At 44.5% G+C, this 16,447-nt stretch overlaps 1 protein-coding gene and 1 non-coding gene across 51 annotated transcripts in view; both read left to right on the top strand.

Annotated features, from left to right (window-relative positions):
• Positions 1 to 16,154, top strand: part of UBAP2L (ubiquitin associated protein 2 like) — a 58,278-nt gene extending 42,124 nt beyond the window's left edge. For 8 of the 50 annotated variants that reach the window (XM_077945760.1, XM_077945687.1, XM_077945732.1 and 5 more), the window contains exons 18-27: positions 340 to 412; positions 1,731 to 1,926; positions 2,014 to 2,102; positions 3,667 to 3,720; positions 4,637 to 4,718; positions 5,590 to 5,807; positions 6,290 to 6,395; positions 11,143 to 11,210; positions 13,404 to 13,598; positions 14,843 to 15,496. In XM_077945760.1, coding sequence (XP_077801886.1) covers positions 340 to 412; positions 1,731 to 1,926; positions 2,014 to 2,102; positions 3,667 to 3,720; positions 4,637 to 4,718; positions 5,590 to 5,807; positions 6,290 to 6,395; positions 11,143 to 11,210; positions 13,404 to 13,598; positions 14,843 to 14,938 — 1,177 coding nt within the window. In that variant the 3' untranslated portion in view covers positions 14,939 to 15,496. Of the gene's footprint in view, positions 1 to 339; positions 413 to 1,730; positions 1,927 to 2,013; positions 2,103 to 3,666; positions 3,721 to 4,636; positions 4,719 to 5,589; positions 5,808 to 6,289; positions 6,396 to 7,788; positions 8,191 to 11,142; positions 11,211 to 13,400; positions 13,599 to 14,002; positions 14,054 to 14,842; positions 15,497 to 15,523 lie in introns of those variants that run through there. The other 42 variants (XM_077945718.1, XM_001113973.5, XM_015110593.3 and 39 more) reach the window with 8 other exon arrangements.
• LOC114675104 (small nucleolar RNA SNORA58) lies at positions 4,416 to 4,551 on the top strand. The gene has a single exon (XR_003726202.2). It is a non-coding gene; the product is annotated as a small nucleolar RNA SNORA58 (small nucleolar RNA).
• Positions 16,155 to 16,447: the final 293 nt, after the last annotated feature.

The raw sequence follows: 16,447 nt of genomic DNA, 5'->3' as shown, positions 1-16,447 counted from the left end.
GAGGTTGGGGTTGGTGAATAGCAGTAACAGAGCTCTCTGGTTCTTATTCCCTTGACCTGGCAGAGACCACATTAGCCCTGCTTTTGTGGTAAGTGGGTGACCTGAGAACTGTGGGAAGTGAAGACAGAGGAGGCTTGTTTTAATTTTCCCCTTTTCAACATCCACTTTTGCTTTAACTGCTGACTAGCCCTGGCTGGGCATTGTGCTTAACATATATATGATCTCAGACCTCCTTGGTGTCTCATATTATCTCTTATTTCCTTGTTATGTTCTTGACTGAAGCTCTAGGTCAGGTAACTATAGCACTATGGCTGATGGCAACCTCTTTTATTCTGACAGCACGTTATCAACGCAGCAGAATACCCTTTCATCATCAACATCTTCTGGGCGCACTTCGACATCCACTCTTTTGGTAAGTGTGATGCAGAGAGGGATGTGTGGTTTTCTTACACTTAGAACTATCCAACCCTAAGATTGTCCCAAGAGAGAATTATTGAAAATTTCTTCATGAGTCGGCAAAATAATTGATTTGAAGTTGCAGGAAAACGAGTAAAGGGATGTTAGGAACCCAAGAGAGGCAGAACAATCCCTAAACATTGAGCTCTGGGCCATTGCTAAAAGCCCTGAAAGTGACTTTCTGACTTTTTCCGCCTACTGAATATATAGTTGGGCTTTGTATACTTTAATAAATTCTGGAAGAACATACCTTTCTAACTGGTAGGGCTGTTCTCTTTTCTTGGTCTTGGGTATGCCAAACATGAGTTCTGAAAAGAAATCAGTGCAAGGCTGGACATTTTTGTGAAGGTAGATGCCAGTTGAGAGCTTTTGGTCCAAGAGTCAATTTTGTTGTTTCGATTTGTAACAACTATTAATAGAATTAAGCTGAGCCTGTAAAGGGAAGGACCCATTTTGGACAAAAGTGTCAGATTTGCCAGAAGCCTGGGAGATATGAGGGCTAAGGCTCCTTTAGGAGTCTCTGTTCAAATACAGAGTTTCAGGTTTAAAGTCAGAATTGTGGCCAGGTGCAGTGGCTCACCTCTGTAATCCCAACACTTTGGGAGGCCAAGGCAGGAGGATTGCTTGAGCCCAGGAGTTTGAGACCAACCTGAGAAATACAGTGAGACCTCATCCCCGCACAAATTTTTTGAAGGTTGGCCAAGCCTGGTGGTACACTCATAGAGTCCTAGCTACTCAGGTGGCTGAAGTGGGAGGATTGTTTGAGCTCAGGAAGCCAAGGTTGCAGTGAGCCAGTATTGCACCACTGCACCCCAGCCTGGGCAACAGATGGGACCCTGTCTCAAAAAAAAAGTAAAATCAGAATTTTTGCTTTCTCCTAGTCCACAAACTGGTCTCAACTAGTAAAGAAAAGTTGGGGAGAGAAAGCTGTGATGTATTTTTTACATCTCAACTCTCTCTGTTTCTTTATGAACCAATGTTAGTCTCTGAGGAATCTGTCTCCATTTGCGTTACTGTCTTTCTGAACAGGATGATGATGTGCAGTGAGTGTGTTACCATTCGAATGCCAGATGAGTCTTGAGGAATATGTAGCTGGAGATTATTTCTAACTACTTTAGCAGAGTGTACTTTGGTACCTTGCCTACTTGGTCTCTTTAATTAGGAAGTTGACATAATAATATATTCAGCAGGAGGGATTGTCTTATCTTATTTTTCCTGACCTGTGACGCTGATCTCTTTTCTTCTTCTCTCTTCCACTGCTCCCCCTTTTGAAGCACACAAGTGTGGAGAGTGAGGCGAATCTCCATTCTTCCTCCAGCACTTTTTCCACCACATCCAGCACAGTCTCTGCACCTCCCCCAGTGGTCAGTGTCTCCTCCAGTCTCAATAGTGGCAGTAGCCTGGGCCTCAGCCTAGGCAGCAACTCCACTGTCACAGCCTCGACTCGAAGCTCAGTTGCTACGACTTCAGGTAGTCTTGCATAAGCAGATGGCATTCCTCTGGGATGGAAGAGGTAAGTAATTGTGTGATAGGATAAAAGTGTAATTTCTCTTTTAGGAAAAGCTCCTCCCAACCTCCCTCCTGGGGTCCCGCCGTTGTTGCCTAATCCGTATATTATGGCTCCAGGGCTGTTACATGCCTACCCGGTAAGTGGGACTAAAGGATCTTCTTCAAAAGGTGAGGATGCTGTGGCTGCTCTTTTTATAGCTCTGGCTTCAGATGGACCCCTGTGAATACCAAAACTTGCACATACTCAAGCCCTGCAGTTGGCTCTGTGGAATCCATGTATATGGGTTTTGCATTCTGTAAATGTGACTGTATTTTTGATCTGTGTGTCTGGTTGGAAAAGATTCACGTATAAACAGCATGCAGTTCAAACCTGTGTTAAGGGTCAACTGTAATTAAAATATAAAATAAATGAGGAATTGCCACATGTAATCAAACTGGTTTTTAATCTTTGCAGTTTTGGAAAAAGTACTAATGGACTAAACTGAGGCCAACCCATCTATTGTGTATCTGCTCTGGTTTATGGTGCACACATGTATGCATGTGTGTGTGCACAATATGTATGTATATGTGTGATGAGAATATCTGCCCTGTTTGAAACACAACTTCTGGGCCTCAGAAGCCAAAGGCCAGAATGTTCATCTAGAATCCTTTTTAGTGTCTAAGATAATTATGACTATTATTTTATTTTCTGAGACAGATCTTGCTCTTTTACCCAGGCTAGAGTGCAGTGAAACAATCATAGCTAGCTCACTGCAGTCTTGAACTCTGGGCTCAAGCAGTCCTCTCACCTCAGACTCCCCAAGTAGCTAAGACTACAGGTGTGCATCCCCATGCCTGGCTAAAAATTGGAAAAAATTGGAAAATTTTTTTTAGAGACAGGGTCTTCGTATGTTGCCTAGGCTGGTCTCAAAATCCCAGGCTCAGGTGGTCCTCCTGCCTCAGCCTCTCAAAGAACTGGGGTTATATATAGGCCTGAGCCACTACTCCTGGCCCTAAGAGTTATTTTCTCTGATTTGATTAAATCTGTAACTCTTGAGTGTGTTTGCTGGTCTGGCCTGGTTAGAGGAAAGTTTCCTGACTCAATCTGGGACTTTGAGAATAAGTGGGTGGCTGATAGTAGTAGTAGCTTTTTGCCCTAGTGTCTTCTTGACCTTCAAGTATTTGGTAGCTATTAAGATGAGGGGTATATGAAAAAGTTTTAAAAAAGATACCTGTTCCTGCCCTCAGGGACAAAGTCTAGATAAATATTATACTGCTGACACATCCAAATAACACAGTTACACATTTTTAATGTGTAGTCACTACCTTAAAACCCTGAAATTGGAGAAAAGTAAAATATTCTTTATGGAGGAGATTATTTTTAAGCCAGATTTTGAAGAGTATAAGAGACAGAGAGTTGTAGAATAGAGAGTAAAACTGGTTGTTCATGTATATTTTGTGTCTACTCTATTGGTATCAAGAAGCCAGCCTACTAGAATCAGTAGTATTTAGCTCAAGGAAAGCTTCAAGACCTTTCATGAATCATTTAATCTCTTTGTACTTTACTGCTTTTTCCTTAAATAAAATTGAAGGAAATAATCCGTGTCCTGTTCTAACCCAGAATGAGGATGAATATTCTGTTGAATTAGCTTGTCTCTTGGCTCCTTAGTTTGCTAACATCATGACCAGTTCCTGTTATTGCTATATATCTGTATCTTTCAGCCACAAGTATATGGTTATGATGACTTGCAGATGCTTCAGACAAGATTTCCATTGGTGAGTATGTGGGATAGAGCTTTGGAAAATAAAGTAGTCTTAAAATTAGTGTTGGGAGAATTACCTCAGTCACAGACATAGCTCTTTCCCATCCCAGCCCTCCATACACTCTGATCTAAGGCATATTAGAATATCGGGATTTTGGGGAGGGTTTCCAATAGAAGATAACTTTTTTTTTTTTTTTTTAAAGACAGAGTCTCACTCTGTCTCTCAAGCTGGAGTGCAGTGGCGTCATCTTGGCTCATTGCAACCTCTGCCACCTGGGTCAAAGCCTCAGCCTCCCGAGTAGCTGGTATTAAAGGGGCCCGCCACCACCCCTGGCTAATTTTTTGTTTGTATTTTTAGTAGAGATGAGGTTTTGCCATCTTTGCCAGGCTGGTCTTGAATTCCTGACCTTGTGATCCACCTGCCTCTGCCTCCCTAAGTGCTGAGCTTACAGGCGTGAGCCGCCGCACCCAGCCTTTTTTCTTCTTTTTTTAAATCAGAGTTGTGGCATCTTAGTAAATGCCATTTAACCTAATCTATAGCCTAGTAAAGTAATCTGGAGCACTCAGGGTGCTTTTTGTTTGTCCCAGTCACTTTAAATTACAGAATGATCTGTTTTCTCAGTAGAATAAGCTTGGTATAAACTGATAGGGATGACATCTAAAGTGCTGAAAATATTGGTCCTCATGGACTTTGACATATTCTCAAGTGGGCATACCCGTAGACCTTGCCTGACTGTGCTCATGGTCAGGCAAGGGGGACAGTGTATGCAAGAGTAATGTGGAGTTTGTGCTAACTCTAGCCAGCTTAATTAATGACTGGATAAATTGCACAACTCTCACATTCTTCTGTTCTTTCCTCTGTGGAAATAATACTCATGCTGGGGAATGAGTGACATTGAATGTCTGCTCTTTTTTTCCCTCTTTTCTAGGATTACTACAGCATCCCATTTCCCACACCCACTACTCCGCTGACTGGGAGGGATGGTAGCCTGGCCAGCAACCCTTATTCTGGTAGGATTGGGATGGGACTAAATAAATAAAAAGGGAGATAGTGTTGGGATTGATGGCAGAAACCTGATTGGTAGCAAGAAGGAATGTGATAAATCAGGATTGGTAGATTCAAAATCCTGCTAAAGTTGGGCATGTCGTGGCTTTTCCTATTCATCCCACTTTCTGTTGTCTCCCTGTGATTTCTAGATGATATCTTAGCCAGGCATGGTAGCACACACCTGTAGTCTCAGCTACTTGGGAGGCCAAGGTGGGAGAATTGCTTGAGCCCAGGAGTTCAAGACCAGCCTGGGCAACATAGCAAGACCCCATCTCCAAAAAAGCGATATCTTGACTTAGTTTCAAGCCATTTGCTAGCTTTTTCCAGGAAGTACAGTGGTCGATGTGGTCTTCTCTGCTCATCTCTGCCCCTTTATGCTACTCACAGTGGCAATCTCACTGCCTTGCTAGGTCTGGGGCCTTCTTCTTTTACCTGACCTATCATTGTCCTCATTGACTTACCATTTTCCCTGATCCATCATTGTCTTTCAAGTCCAGCATGGGGTATTCCTCATGGAGGAGAAGAGGGGAGGGAAGAAGGGGGAAGATGAAAGAGAACACAAGTGGGCAGAGAAATTGTGCAGGTGCCTTATTCCAGGAGCCTGTCCCTGCCATAGCATTGCACAGTTATTCAACACTAGTCCTTGGCTTACAGCAACTGTGCTCAGTATATGCTGAGCAACACTAATTGGAGCCACTCAGAAATGTAATTCAAGGAATTGAACTTTAATAGTCTTTGAACAGGATCTCCTGGAATCATGTGAAACCAGAAGAGGTAATTCTGCATTGGTATTGGGGTGAAAGAGGCAGGTACATTTAGCCTCTCCTGTCACAGGTGACCTCACAAAGTTCGGCCGTGGGGATGCCTCCTCCCCAGCCCCGGCCACAACCTTGGCCCAACCCCAACAGAACCAGACGCAGACTCACCATACCACGCAGCAGACATTCCTGAACCCGGCGCTGCCTCCTGGCTACAGTTACACCAGCCTGCCATACTATACAGGGGTCCCGGGCCTCCCCAGCACCTTCCAGTATGGGCCTGCTGTGTTCCCTGTGAGTACCTGGCTTTGGTCACTCCTTGTGGTGAAGGATCCTAGCCCTGGACACTATTCTAGCTGCTTTTAAGGATCAATGACTTCAATAATGGATGAGGAGGAACAGTTTCCACCTCTGGCCTGTTTTTGGCCTGGTGCAGGGTGATGGGGGAATGGGGCTGGAATTGGTGGAATTAGGATAGGGATTGCCTAGTCTTAGAATTTGCCAAAGGGAGAATATGATACCATACAGCTTTGCTTCACTCAGATTCATTCATTCCCTGCTGCCATTGTCCCTTTTTCTTCCTCCAAACTATCAATTCTTGACTTCATTAGTAGATTCTAGAACGGTTAGTAAGGAGCTAATTTCACTAAGCAAGCTGTGGTCAACCTGCATCAGGATAGGTAGCCATCTGAATGTCCAGTACCTGGAGCAGGACAAGTGGGACAGATGGTATTCTGCTGCCACGTCACTGCAAGTCTGGCCTTTTTGCTCTTTAGGTGGCTCCTACCTCTTCCAAGCAGCATGGTGTGAATGTCAGTGTGAATGCATCGGCCACCCCTTTCCAACAGCCGAGTGGATATGGGTCTCATGGATACAACACTGGTAAGCTGACCTTGTCCCTGGCTCGGTGGTATCTGTGGGGTGTTATTAGATAAATTTCAGGGAGGAAGACTTGGTGCTTAAGAAAATGGGGTTGGTGAGGGTGTACCGCTGCCCCAGGTATGATTGTTAATACTTGGCTGACTTGGGTATCTGTGGGAGCAGCACCAGCAGAGGAGCTTGATACTAGGACATGTGTCCACTCTTTGTGACAGGAATGCCCAAGAGTATGTGTTGGCTTTTAGAATATGTTGGTTGGCCAAAAGTGTGGGTGGAAGTAGGGCAAGGAGCCCCAAGATTTTGCTGAAATGTAAGTGGAGGCAAGTGTTGATAATATGTATGGCACTGATAATACAAAAGGGGGTATATTCACTGAGTAGTAGCATTAAGTGGGTTCATAGCTAGCAGACTACGATAAGTTTGGCTTAAATCACTTTGTAGCACTACTTTTATGTGTCCTTTTTTATTCCCTAGCTAGAAGACCTAAACCATGGAGGAAAAGGAGTAGGCGTGACTATTACTCAATAAAGTGGGAACTGTACTGGGAGAGTTGGGCCTTTAGGTTCCTTCATTTGTATGGCTGGTCTCTTTGCAAAGTCCGTTTACATATGTGATGGCAGGAGGGAATTGTAGGAATCCTCTGGATGGGTACTTACCTAAAAGATACTCAGCCTCTCCCTTGCTTCCATACCTGACATCTGTGCTCTACTTTTGGAGGACAGGGAGCGAGAAGAAATCTTTGAATAATATAATTGTACTTTTTCAGCGACTTGTAGATGAATAGGGGAGGAGCAGGTTTCTGTGATTGCTTAGGATTGGGGATGGGGGTTGTCCTTCAAAGCTGTCAGCTCAGTTACAGTTTCATGGTGATTTGGATAGAGCAGCATGTGTTCTTCACCCTTATGTGGGCTCTGGGTGGGTCAGTTGCCCACAGTTTTCAATAATTGGGAACAGCACAGAAGGCAGTAAGGACTAGGAACTGATAGCCAGGTGGAGCTTTGAACTGTGCTTTATGAGTTAGAGTGGGTCATCAGTTAAATCCTGAGAAGCTCCATTGAGATTTAATACATAGACTTCTTGTGGCCACCCCTCTTATTGAGCAAGGTCCACCCTGAATCTTGGTGGGGAGGATTATAAGCTTTTTGACTTGGAGTGGTGGCCCCGTTCTGAGGACATTAGGTTGAAGTCTTAGTTGGACCAGGTTCACAAATTTTAAGAGGTAGGTGATTGATAATATAAGAGAATTGGCATACCTGATTCTAGAAATCCCAGCTTCTTGCCTCCCTTCAGAATTCAGAAACGTATTATATCAGCCCTTGAGAACCCCTAGTTCCCAACCCCACAAAGGGCTTTTGTCATTCCATTCATTTATTTTTATGTATTTGATTCCTTTTAGGAAGAAAATATCCACCCCCTTACAAGCATTTCTGGACGGCTGAGAGCTAATTTGGCCCAAGGCTGGGGGCTATGTTTTGTGTGTGTGTATAAATTTGCACTGAAGTCTTGTTTCAGAAACCAGACCACTGAGGAGAGCCTGCTGAGCTGAGGCCATGGCCTGCGTGGCTTGGGGAAATGAGTTGGTGGATACCTTCTGGGCTTTTGAACTTGCCCCTCCCCCATTTCCCTCTCCCCCATGTGTCTGACCCTGTCTTACCCATTTCAAGTTCAAGCGGTGCAGCACCTTCGAAGCATCAATGCACACACCCGCTGTTGCTTTTGATTTCTGGAAGGCATGTAGTTTCAACTTGTAACAAAAATATTTGTAGTCTTCAATAAACTGTGGTATTTCTTTAGCTAACTCTGGCGTTCTTTCCGTGCATGTCTTTCTGGACACTAGGAACCAATGCTGTGCTATGAATGAAGGGTGGAGGGTGGCCTTTTTAATCAAACCCCAGCATAGCCAAAGAACTATTAATTTTTCAGTATGGTGGTTTCATGAAGGTGGGGGGAGGGGAAATAGCCTCAGTTTCCTGCCTGTTGATTGGTTGGTAAAGGAAACTTTGTAGAAATCCCCAATTCTCCATGTTTATGTTGCTTCATTTTTCCATTTAGATCTTTCCTTTGCCTCTTACATAAGCAGTGGGGGAAAGGACAAAAAAGTTTGGAGTGTCATGTCATGGTGAAAGGCAAAAGAGATAGTGTTCAGAGCTGTTAGAGAAGTATCTTCCAAGGCTTAATTCCCACATCTATCTGGTTCCTAAAGGCCAAGTGGCTAAGATCTGATAAAGTCATTAGTGATCAGCTAGTTGATGACTCAGGCTCTGTGGAGACTATGCTATCCTGGAACATTGTTCTTAGTCCCTTGATGGCTTTTCAGAAATCTTGGATTATCAGTTTTGCATTTGCGGGTATAAGCTAAGGATGTGTGGGAGCGGTTTGGTCAGACATCTCCTTGACTGTGGAAATTCTAATTCCCTCCCAGTCCAGCTAGCATACAACATTAGCCCTTTGTTTATACAGTTAATGTGGACAGTGAGATCACCACCCTGGGTTAATTAGAAACCAAAGTATTCAGCTTTCCTTGTATTTGTTCCCAGCCCTTTGGAGTAATTTTGTTCTGTGGAGTGTGACCACCTTTCCCAGGGGCTGCCATGGTGGGAGAGAGAGATTCATGTTTCTCTGCCCTGCTGCCCACGTGATACTGGTATTGTCACTGTTTGGGGATAAGTAGGGGGTGTTGATGTTGGAAGGAAAGCAAGAGAACTCTGTAGTCTGAAGATCTTTCTAATAACTGGTAAGGGGTAGTGAAATCAGTACCCATTATTTTCTAGGTCTCTAATACTATCATTGAGATTATTATGGCTACTACAGAGTATTATGGTTCCTGCATTCCCAGTCCCTTCAACCTCATATCCAAGATAAGGCCTCTGGACTAGAAGTTATTTTTAGCCTAAACTCTGGAAAGAATGAGATCAGGTAGGGGCACACTGGAGCTGAATTCCTCCCTACCACCCAGCTTGAGCATCCAGTTAGTCATTTCTGCCATTCCTAGATATAGGCAGCCTAGCCTCACTGCAGAGAGTGACCAAATATGCTATTTTTTTTTTTTTTTGCCTTTGCAGTAAATTGTCTCTTTTGGTTTGACTTTAAAATGTTCTACTTATATCCTGTTTATTCCACATTTACTCTCAACTCTTCCACACAAACTATTAGCTTAAGCCTTTTCCATAACTGAACCTTCTGTTCTTAAAAGTTATGACTGTTACCCAGTGATTTGCTAGATGGGCACCTCAGGTTTGAAAAGGGAACGGAAAAAATACCCATTAGCCCCTTAAGATATCGTTCCCTTCTTTTACTTCAGTGTCTTTAGACAGTTGATGCTTTGGAGATAAGGAAGTATTTTCTCTTGCTTGGTTTTCTGTAGTTCTGTTATTTTTCCTAGTTAGTGTTTGCCCCTCCCAGGAATTATCTGGACTTAAGATGTTGGGAAGTTTTTCCAGATTAAGATACCACTTCAAAAGTGACTGTTCAAGATGGGCTTAACTTTGGAAGGCTGCCTTTGTATGAGGCATTGGGAGGATTTGGGTTCTAGAGTTTGAATTGTGGGTGAATGGAGGATTCCTTATTTGTGATTTGGCCACTCTAGTACAGTGCTTCTAAAACACTTTTCCATCAGTGTTCCTGACAGCAGAGGAGAAGGAAATGTGTACCTCTGATGGGAAGGATCCAAGGGCATAGACAGAAAGGCAAAGTTTTTCTGAAGCTTCGTTTTATTTTTATAAAAACTAATATATCTTTTTAAAATCATGCTTTATATTCCTAAATTACTTACTTTTCTTCAAATCTTTGATTAAAAATGGAAAGTTTAAAAGATGTTAGATTATTTATTTCATGGCTTTTCCTCTCTCCTTGACCCATTGCCTTATACCCCAGGTGATAGAGTGTAGTATGAGTATTTGAGGAGTACAAATTAAAATGACATGTTGTACTACTCTGGTTTCTTTAAGGTTGTTGTGGTTAGTAGGGAGTTTTCAACAGGAAATATGAGAGTTGGGGTATGGGTTAGAACTTTATCTTACGGAGAAGCTGAAGTTGTATACTGAAAATGACGTGGTTTTTGTGTTCCACCTAGGCTATAGGAGATGGCCAACTCCTGTCTACCTATCCCTCACCACCCCACTACACTTAGGCTTAAATTGTGTACATGGAAATTGATCTTGATGGCAGGCCTTTACATATTAAGTTTAAAGATTTAGCCTAGATGCTCCAAGACTAAAGAAGCTGGACTGACTGAGCTGAGGCTATGAGAATGAGAGTGCCCTTGGGGATTAAAGTGAACTGCTCCTCTCGTACTTATGCAGTGGAGGCATAGATTTTGAGCCCAGAAATGTCACTTCAGGAAGAGAGAGGGCCAGACTGCCCGAGTCTCCAGGAATAAAACTGAGTGGAGTTTGGGTGGATTGATTTGAAATGGACATTAAAATTAAAAGTTTATTATATTCCTGCTAGACTTTGGCACAGAAGTGTTTTGAAACAGTATATGCTAGTGAGGTTTGGTCATATTCCCTTGCCCACCAAAAAAACAACCTCACTCTCTCATGTATACTCAACACACACCTGGAAAGGTCCAAAGAACCCTTAGGGAGCTTTTGTTTCATAAACTCTTAACTCTCAGGACTGACGTGAAGCTGGAAAATCAACCAAAATTCCCTTGCATTGGTATAGCTAGAAAGGCTACAGATACCACCTCAGGAATAAGGGCCAGGTAGCTAGCTGAGCTAATCCTCCTGTCTGTTTCCTCCTCCCCCAGGTGTTTCAGTCACCTCCAGTAACACGGGCGTGCCAGATATCTCGGGTTCTGTGTACTCCAAAACCCAGGTAGGTGCCTGGCTCTGGACAGAAGTGGAAAAGAGATAGACAGAAGAGGTGGAGTTGTAATGGTAGAAATACAGTGGACAAGAACAACCCTAGGAGAGGTGGCAGGAAACCCATCCTACCTTTTCTAAATGAAAGGTCTTCTCTAGACTTCACTTCCTCTAAGAAGTTAAAATTTAGCCCTCTGAGAAAAAAACAAGAGAAGTGTAATAGGAAGGTGAAGCGTGGCAAATTGTTTAATGTGTCATGTGATTTACCGTGCAACTCTCCTGGCCCCTTTTCCTACCTACTCCCAACCTTTTTCATGACTTTTCAAGAGAGAGAGTATGAGAGTGACAGGAAACTAGTTCATTCCATTCTTTGAGTAAATCTGTAACAGTGGGAGTGGGAAAGGAGACACCTAGTAACTAATGAAGCATTTGAGTGATCCACAGGTTTGTTACGTTGCTTTTATCCCCCATCACCATAAATACTTAAAGTTTGTTATTAAGCACTGGGGGTCTGGGGCGGGGCACTTCATGAACAAGACCTTCAACACTTCAAATATCTCAGTATGTGTTTATTTCTTTTGAAATATCCATGGAGTTCTTTTTGTTTTTGTTTTTGAGACAGAGTCTTGCCCTGTCACCCAGGCTAGAGTGCAGTGGTGCAACCTCAGCTCACTGTCAACTCCATCTCCCGGGTTCAAGCGATTCTCCTGCCTCAGCCTCCTGAGTAGCTGGGATTACAGGTGCCTGCCATCACGCCTGCTAATTTTTGTATTTTTTAATAGAGACGGGGTTTCACCATCTTGGCTAGGCTAGTCTTGAACTCCTGACCTCATGATCCACCTGCCTCGGCCTCCCAAAGTGCTGGGATTACAGGTGTGAGCCACCGCGCCCAGCGGAGTTATTATTTATTATTTTTTTTTAAAGGAATATTGGAAGGGGTAGGGACAGTTGGTTTGCTTTTTTTTTTTCTTGGAGACAGTCTCAAGAAGTCACCCAGACTGGAGTGCAATGGTGGAATCTCAGCCTTCTGAGTAGCTGGGGCCATAGGTGTGTACCACCAGGCCTAATTTTTGTATTTTTGTTTTTTGTTTGTTTTGTATTTTGTATTTTTGTTTTTTGGTAGATACAGGGTTTTGTCATGTTGCCCAGGCTCATCTTGAACTCCTGGGCTCAAGCAATCCACCTGCCTTAGCCTCCCAAAAGTGCTGGGGTTACAGGTGTGAGCCACCATGCCCAGCCTGGAGTTCTAAGTTCAAATTTCATGATGTTCAAATATGACATTCAGTTTTACAAAGTGCTTCCACATTTCATCCTCTTACTTAGTCTTTTTGTTTGTTTTTGGTTGGTTTTTTTTTTTTTGAGACGGAGTTTCACTCTTGTTTCCCAGGCTAGAGTGCAATGGCGTGATCTTGGCTCACCACAACCTCCACCTCCCGGGTTCAAGCGATTCTCCTGCCTCAGCCTCCCGAGTAACTGGGGTTACAGGCATGTGCTACCATGCCTGGCTAATTTTGTATTTTTAGTAGAGACCGGGTTTCTCCATGTTGGTCAGGCTGGTCTCAAACTCCTAACCTCAGGTGACCCGCCCACCTTGGCCTCCGAAAATGCTGGGATTACAGGCGTGAGCCACTGTGCCCAGCCTTTTTTTTTTTTTTTTTTCTTCAGATGGAGTCTCCCTCTGTCTCCCAGGCTGTAGTGCAGTGGCACAGTCTTGACTCACTGCAACCTCTGCCTCCCAGGTTCAAGTGATCCTCCTGCCTCAGACTCCCAAGTAGCTGGGATTTACAGGTACCCGCTACCACGCCTGGCTAATTTTTGTATTTTTAGTAGAGATGGGGTTTCACCATATTGGCCAGGCTGGTCTCGAACTCTGTGTGATCCGGCCATCTCGGCCTCCCAAAGTGCTGGTATTACAGGTGTGAGCCATCGTGCCCAGCCTATTTGATCTTTACAACAGGTTTGTAGTGTCCCTGTTTTGTATCTGACGAAACTGAGGCTAAGAGGTTGAGTAGTTTGCCTAGGTTCACACAGTTATTAAATAAGAGCAGAGCTGAGACTGAGACCTGAATATGTGATTTCAAGTGTACTGTGCCTTCTGTGACACCATGCTGCTTTCTGAGGGTCAGGGAGCTTGAGCTCAGGAAAATCCCAAGATTGGCTTGCTGATCCCTTTTACTCTGTCTCCTCCTGGCCTCCTGGATAGCAGTCCTTTGAGAAACAAGGTTTTCATTCCGGTACTCCTGCTGCTTCCTTCAACTTGCCTTCAGCCCTAGGAAGTGGGGGCCCCATCAATCCGGCCACAGCTGCTGCCTACCCACCTGCCCCCTTTATGCACATTCTGACCCCCCATCAGCAGCCGCACTCTCAGATCCTTCACCATCACCTGCAGCAGGATGGCCAGGTAATAGCCCTTCCCCCTCTCTCCTTTCCCTTCCTCTTCCTATCCCTCAAAACTGCCTTCCCTTTCCTTTTCTTACCCTTCCTCACCACCACCTTCACCCAATCCCTCCCCAGCGCCAGTCATGGGCACACAGCACATACAGACACAAGCGCACATAACACGAGCGGCCGGCAAAGGATATCTCAGAGAAGGGGCCAGATTGAAACCTTTTTTGCCCAATTCCTTTGGTGCCCTTCTCCTCCTGTGCCACAGTTGTCCTCATCCCATCAGACCTGGGTCACACCTCCCTTCTTTCCTTTCCCAGCCTTCCCTCTTCCCTGACATTTTAGCTTTCCCTTCTAATGGTGGAGTTCTATTGTCAAAGTTTGTCCCTTTATTTTCCATATATCCTGGTTCTGCCTCAGCTACCATATTTGCAGATGATTCTCTGTTGCCAGCGCCAGCAGGAGGAGCAGGTAATGAAATTGAATGATCATATGCTTGAACCCACTCCTTTTCAGTCCCCATTTCACCTTCACAGCCTCAGGGAACTTGAAAAGACTGCGCGGTCACAAATCGGGATACACAAACACAAACACCTTGCTGAGCTCTCTGGCCTCCCCTTCCTCTCTCCTTCTCCCCTCCCCAACACCCTCTTTATCTTTGTACCCTTCCCCAACTGTGGAAAACATTTGGTTACCAGAATGGAAAAGATTATTGGGGCAGCATCTGCAGCCTGAGGCCTCAGACTGCCTCTTGTACCTGCCTGAAATGGGCTCACAGATGTGATGTGTGGTAGGGGTGGGGATCTGTGGGGCAATGCAAGTGGCCTCTTGAGAGCTCCATTATAGGTGGCTGGAGCTGGAATAAGGACTTCCTTCCTCTCAAAGACAGCTTTCCAAATTGAGGCATTCATGGGGATCAATGGAAATGAAATTGCCTCGTGATCACTCATCTCCAAGAGCAGGGGAGAGAAGGGGTAGTAGGAGAAGGTAGAATTGAAAATGAGTAGAACTAACTCACTACCTTATCTCCAAAGGTATCTTGCCCTCTTCATCTTTTCCCTATTTAAAAGTCAAAAATGCCTTCCTGCTTGTAAGAAAGGGGCTTTAGCAGCTATGCAGACTAAATTTTCTATGGTTCTAATAGTAGTGAGGGGAATGGGAGAGCAAGACAGTTTGCACATCTCCACCTGAAGATGTTACAAATTTGTACCACTAACTAGACACCTTTTTCCTCCCCATCATCCTCCCATTCCCCTGCAGACGGGCAGCGGGCAACGTAGCCAGACCAGCTCCATCCCGCAGAAGCCCCAGACCAACAAGTCTGCCTACAACAGCTACAGCTGGGGGGCCAACTGAGGCCCTGACCCTCTTCTCCCGGTCCCATCTTCTGAGAGGGCTTCTCAGCCTGGAAACTATGGAAACAACATCAAAGAGAAAGGAATGTGGGGGGTTTCCGCTGCCCCCCACCCCCAGCGGCCCACCCCATGCCTCAGCTTCATGTCTGTCCCATTCCTATACCATCCCCACCCTGTTGTATGTATTATAGGATTTGTATTTTCTCCTTTTTTTTCCCCCCTTCCATTCCTTCTCCCCTCTTGCATTCAAGATTATGAAACTTTGCTATGGGCCCTGCCCTTCCTTTGCTTCCTCCTGTTCACCCTGGTGGTGTACGGATGAGGTGGGGAGGTGGGACCCCCAAATATATATCAGCCCAACAGCCCTAAGTCTCCTCCTTTATTATTAGGAAAACAACAACAACAAACAAAAAAAAAATGGCGTCATGAATATGAACAGCATTGTCAGATGAATTAGTTGAAGTGTTTTTTTTTTTTTTTTTTTTTTTTTTTGTACTGTGTCCTCAAATTTAATGGATTAATGTGTCTTGTATATATAAAAAGAAAACCTCTACCTTCAGCCTCTGCCTATTCTTGCTCCGTCTAGGACATCCTCAATTTCGTCGATGACCAGCTTGGTGAATAAGTATTACTGTACCAACGGGGCCTCCTCTAGCAGGCCCCTGAAGGCAGTGGAATAAAATGAAATCTTCGCCCTTTAAGAACTCCTGACCTTAATGTGGTAGTAGTATCTTGTCCTTGAGGGGATTTCCTTCCCTTCACCCCTAAGACTTTCACAACCTGTTGACTGGAAAGAACCACCACAAATCTTCATTTCCTCCAGAAACTGCTACATCTACAGCCGATTTCAGGCAGTAAAGGGAGAGGGATAGAGGAGATTGGGTGGAAAATGGAGAGGATCAAGAAGGAGCTGAGACCATTTCAAAGGAAAAAAATGGCTTTAAAGAGTTTTAAGTTATGACTTAAATGGGTCCAGGTAAATAAACTAAAAAGAAGTGAAGGCAACATGTATCGTCTGACAGAACTAAATCTTGGAGTAGGGTGACGGATAAAAGACTACATACTGGGTACAGTGTACACTGCTCGGGTGATGGGTGCACTAAAGTCGCAGAAATCACTAAAGAACTCATCCATGTAACCAAACACCACCTGTACCCCAAAAACGAAATAAAAAAACCAAAACCTTGGGGCACATTCCCCCTAGGAATGGACTACTGTAGTAGTTGCTTCTTGGGTGCTTTTCTGTGACATAGCTATACCCAATTCTTTGAAAAAGAATCTAGAGCCAAGTCTGGCTTGGGGATGGGGTACAGGGAGAGACAGGTTTCGGATAGGCACAAAATGAAGCCAGTCGCTTTGGGAGGCCAAGGTGGGCAGATCACCTGAGGTCGGGAGTTCGAGACCAGCCTGGTCAACATGGTGAAACCCCGTCTCTACAAAAAATACAAAAGTAGCCGGGCAGGGTGGCATATGACTGTAATCCCAGCTACTCAGGAGGCTGAGGCAGGAG

The sequence above is a fragment of the Macaca mulatta genome, chromosome 1 (genome assembly GCF_049350105.2).
Source record: "Macaca mulatta isolate MMU2019108-1 chromosome 1, T2T-MMU8v2.0, whole genome shotgun sequence".
Lineage (NCBI taxonomy): Eukaryota > Metazoa > Chordata > Mammalia > Primates > Cercopithecidae > Macaca > Macaca mulatta.
The sequence above is the reverse complement of the archived record's forward strand: the minus strand, read 5'-3'. Positions and strand labels throughout refer to the sequence as shown.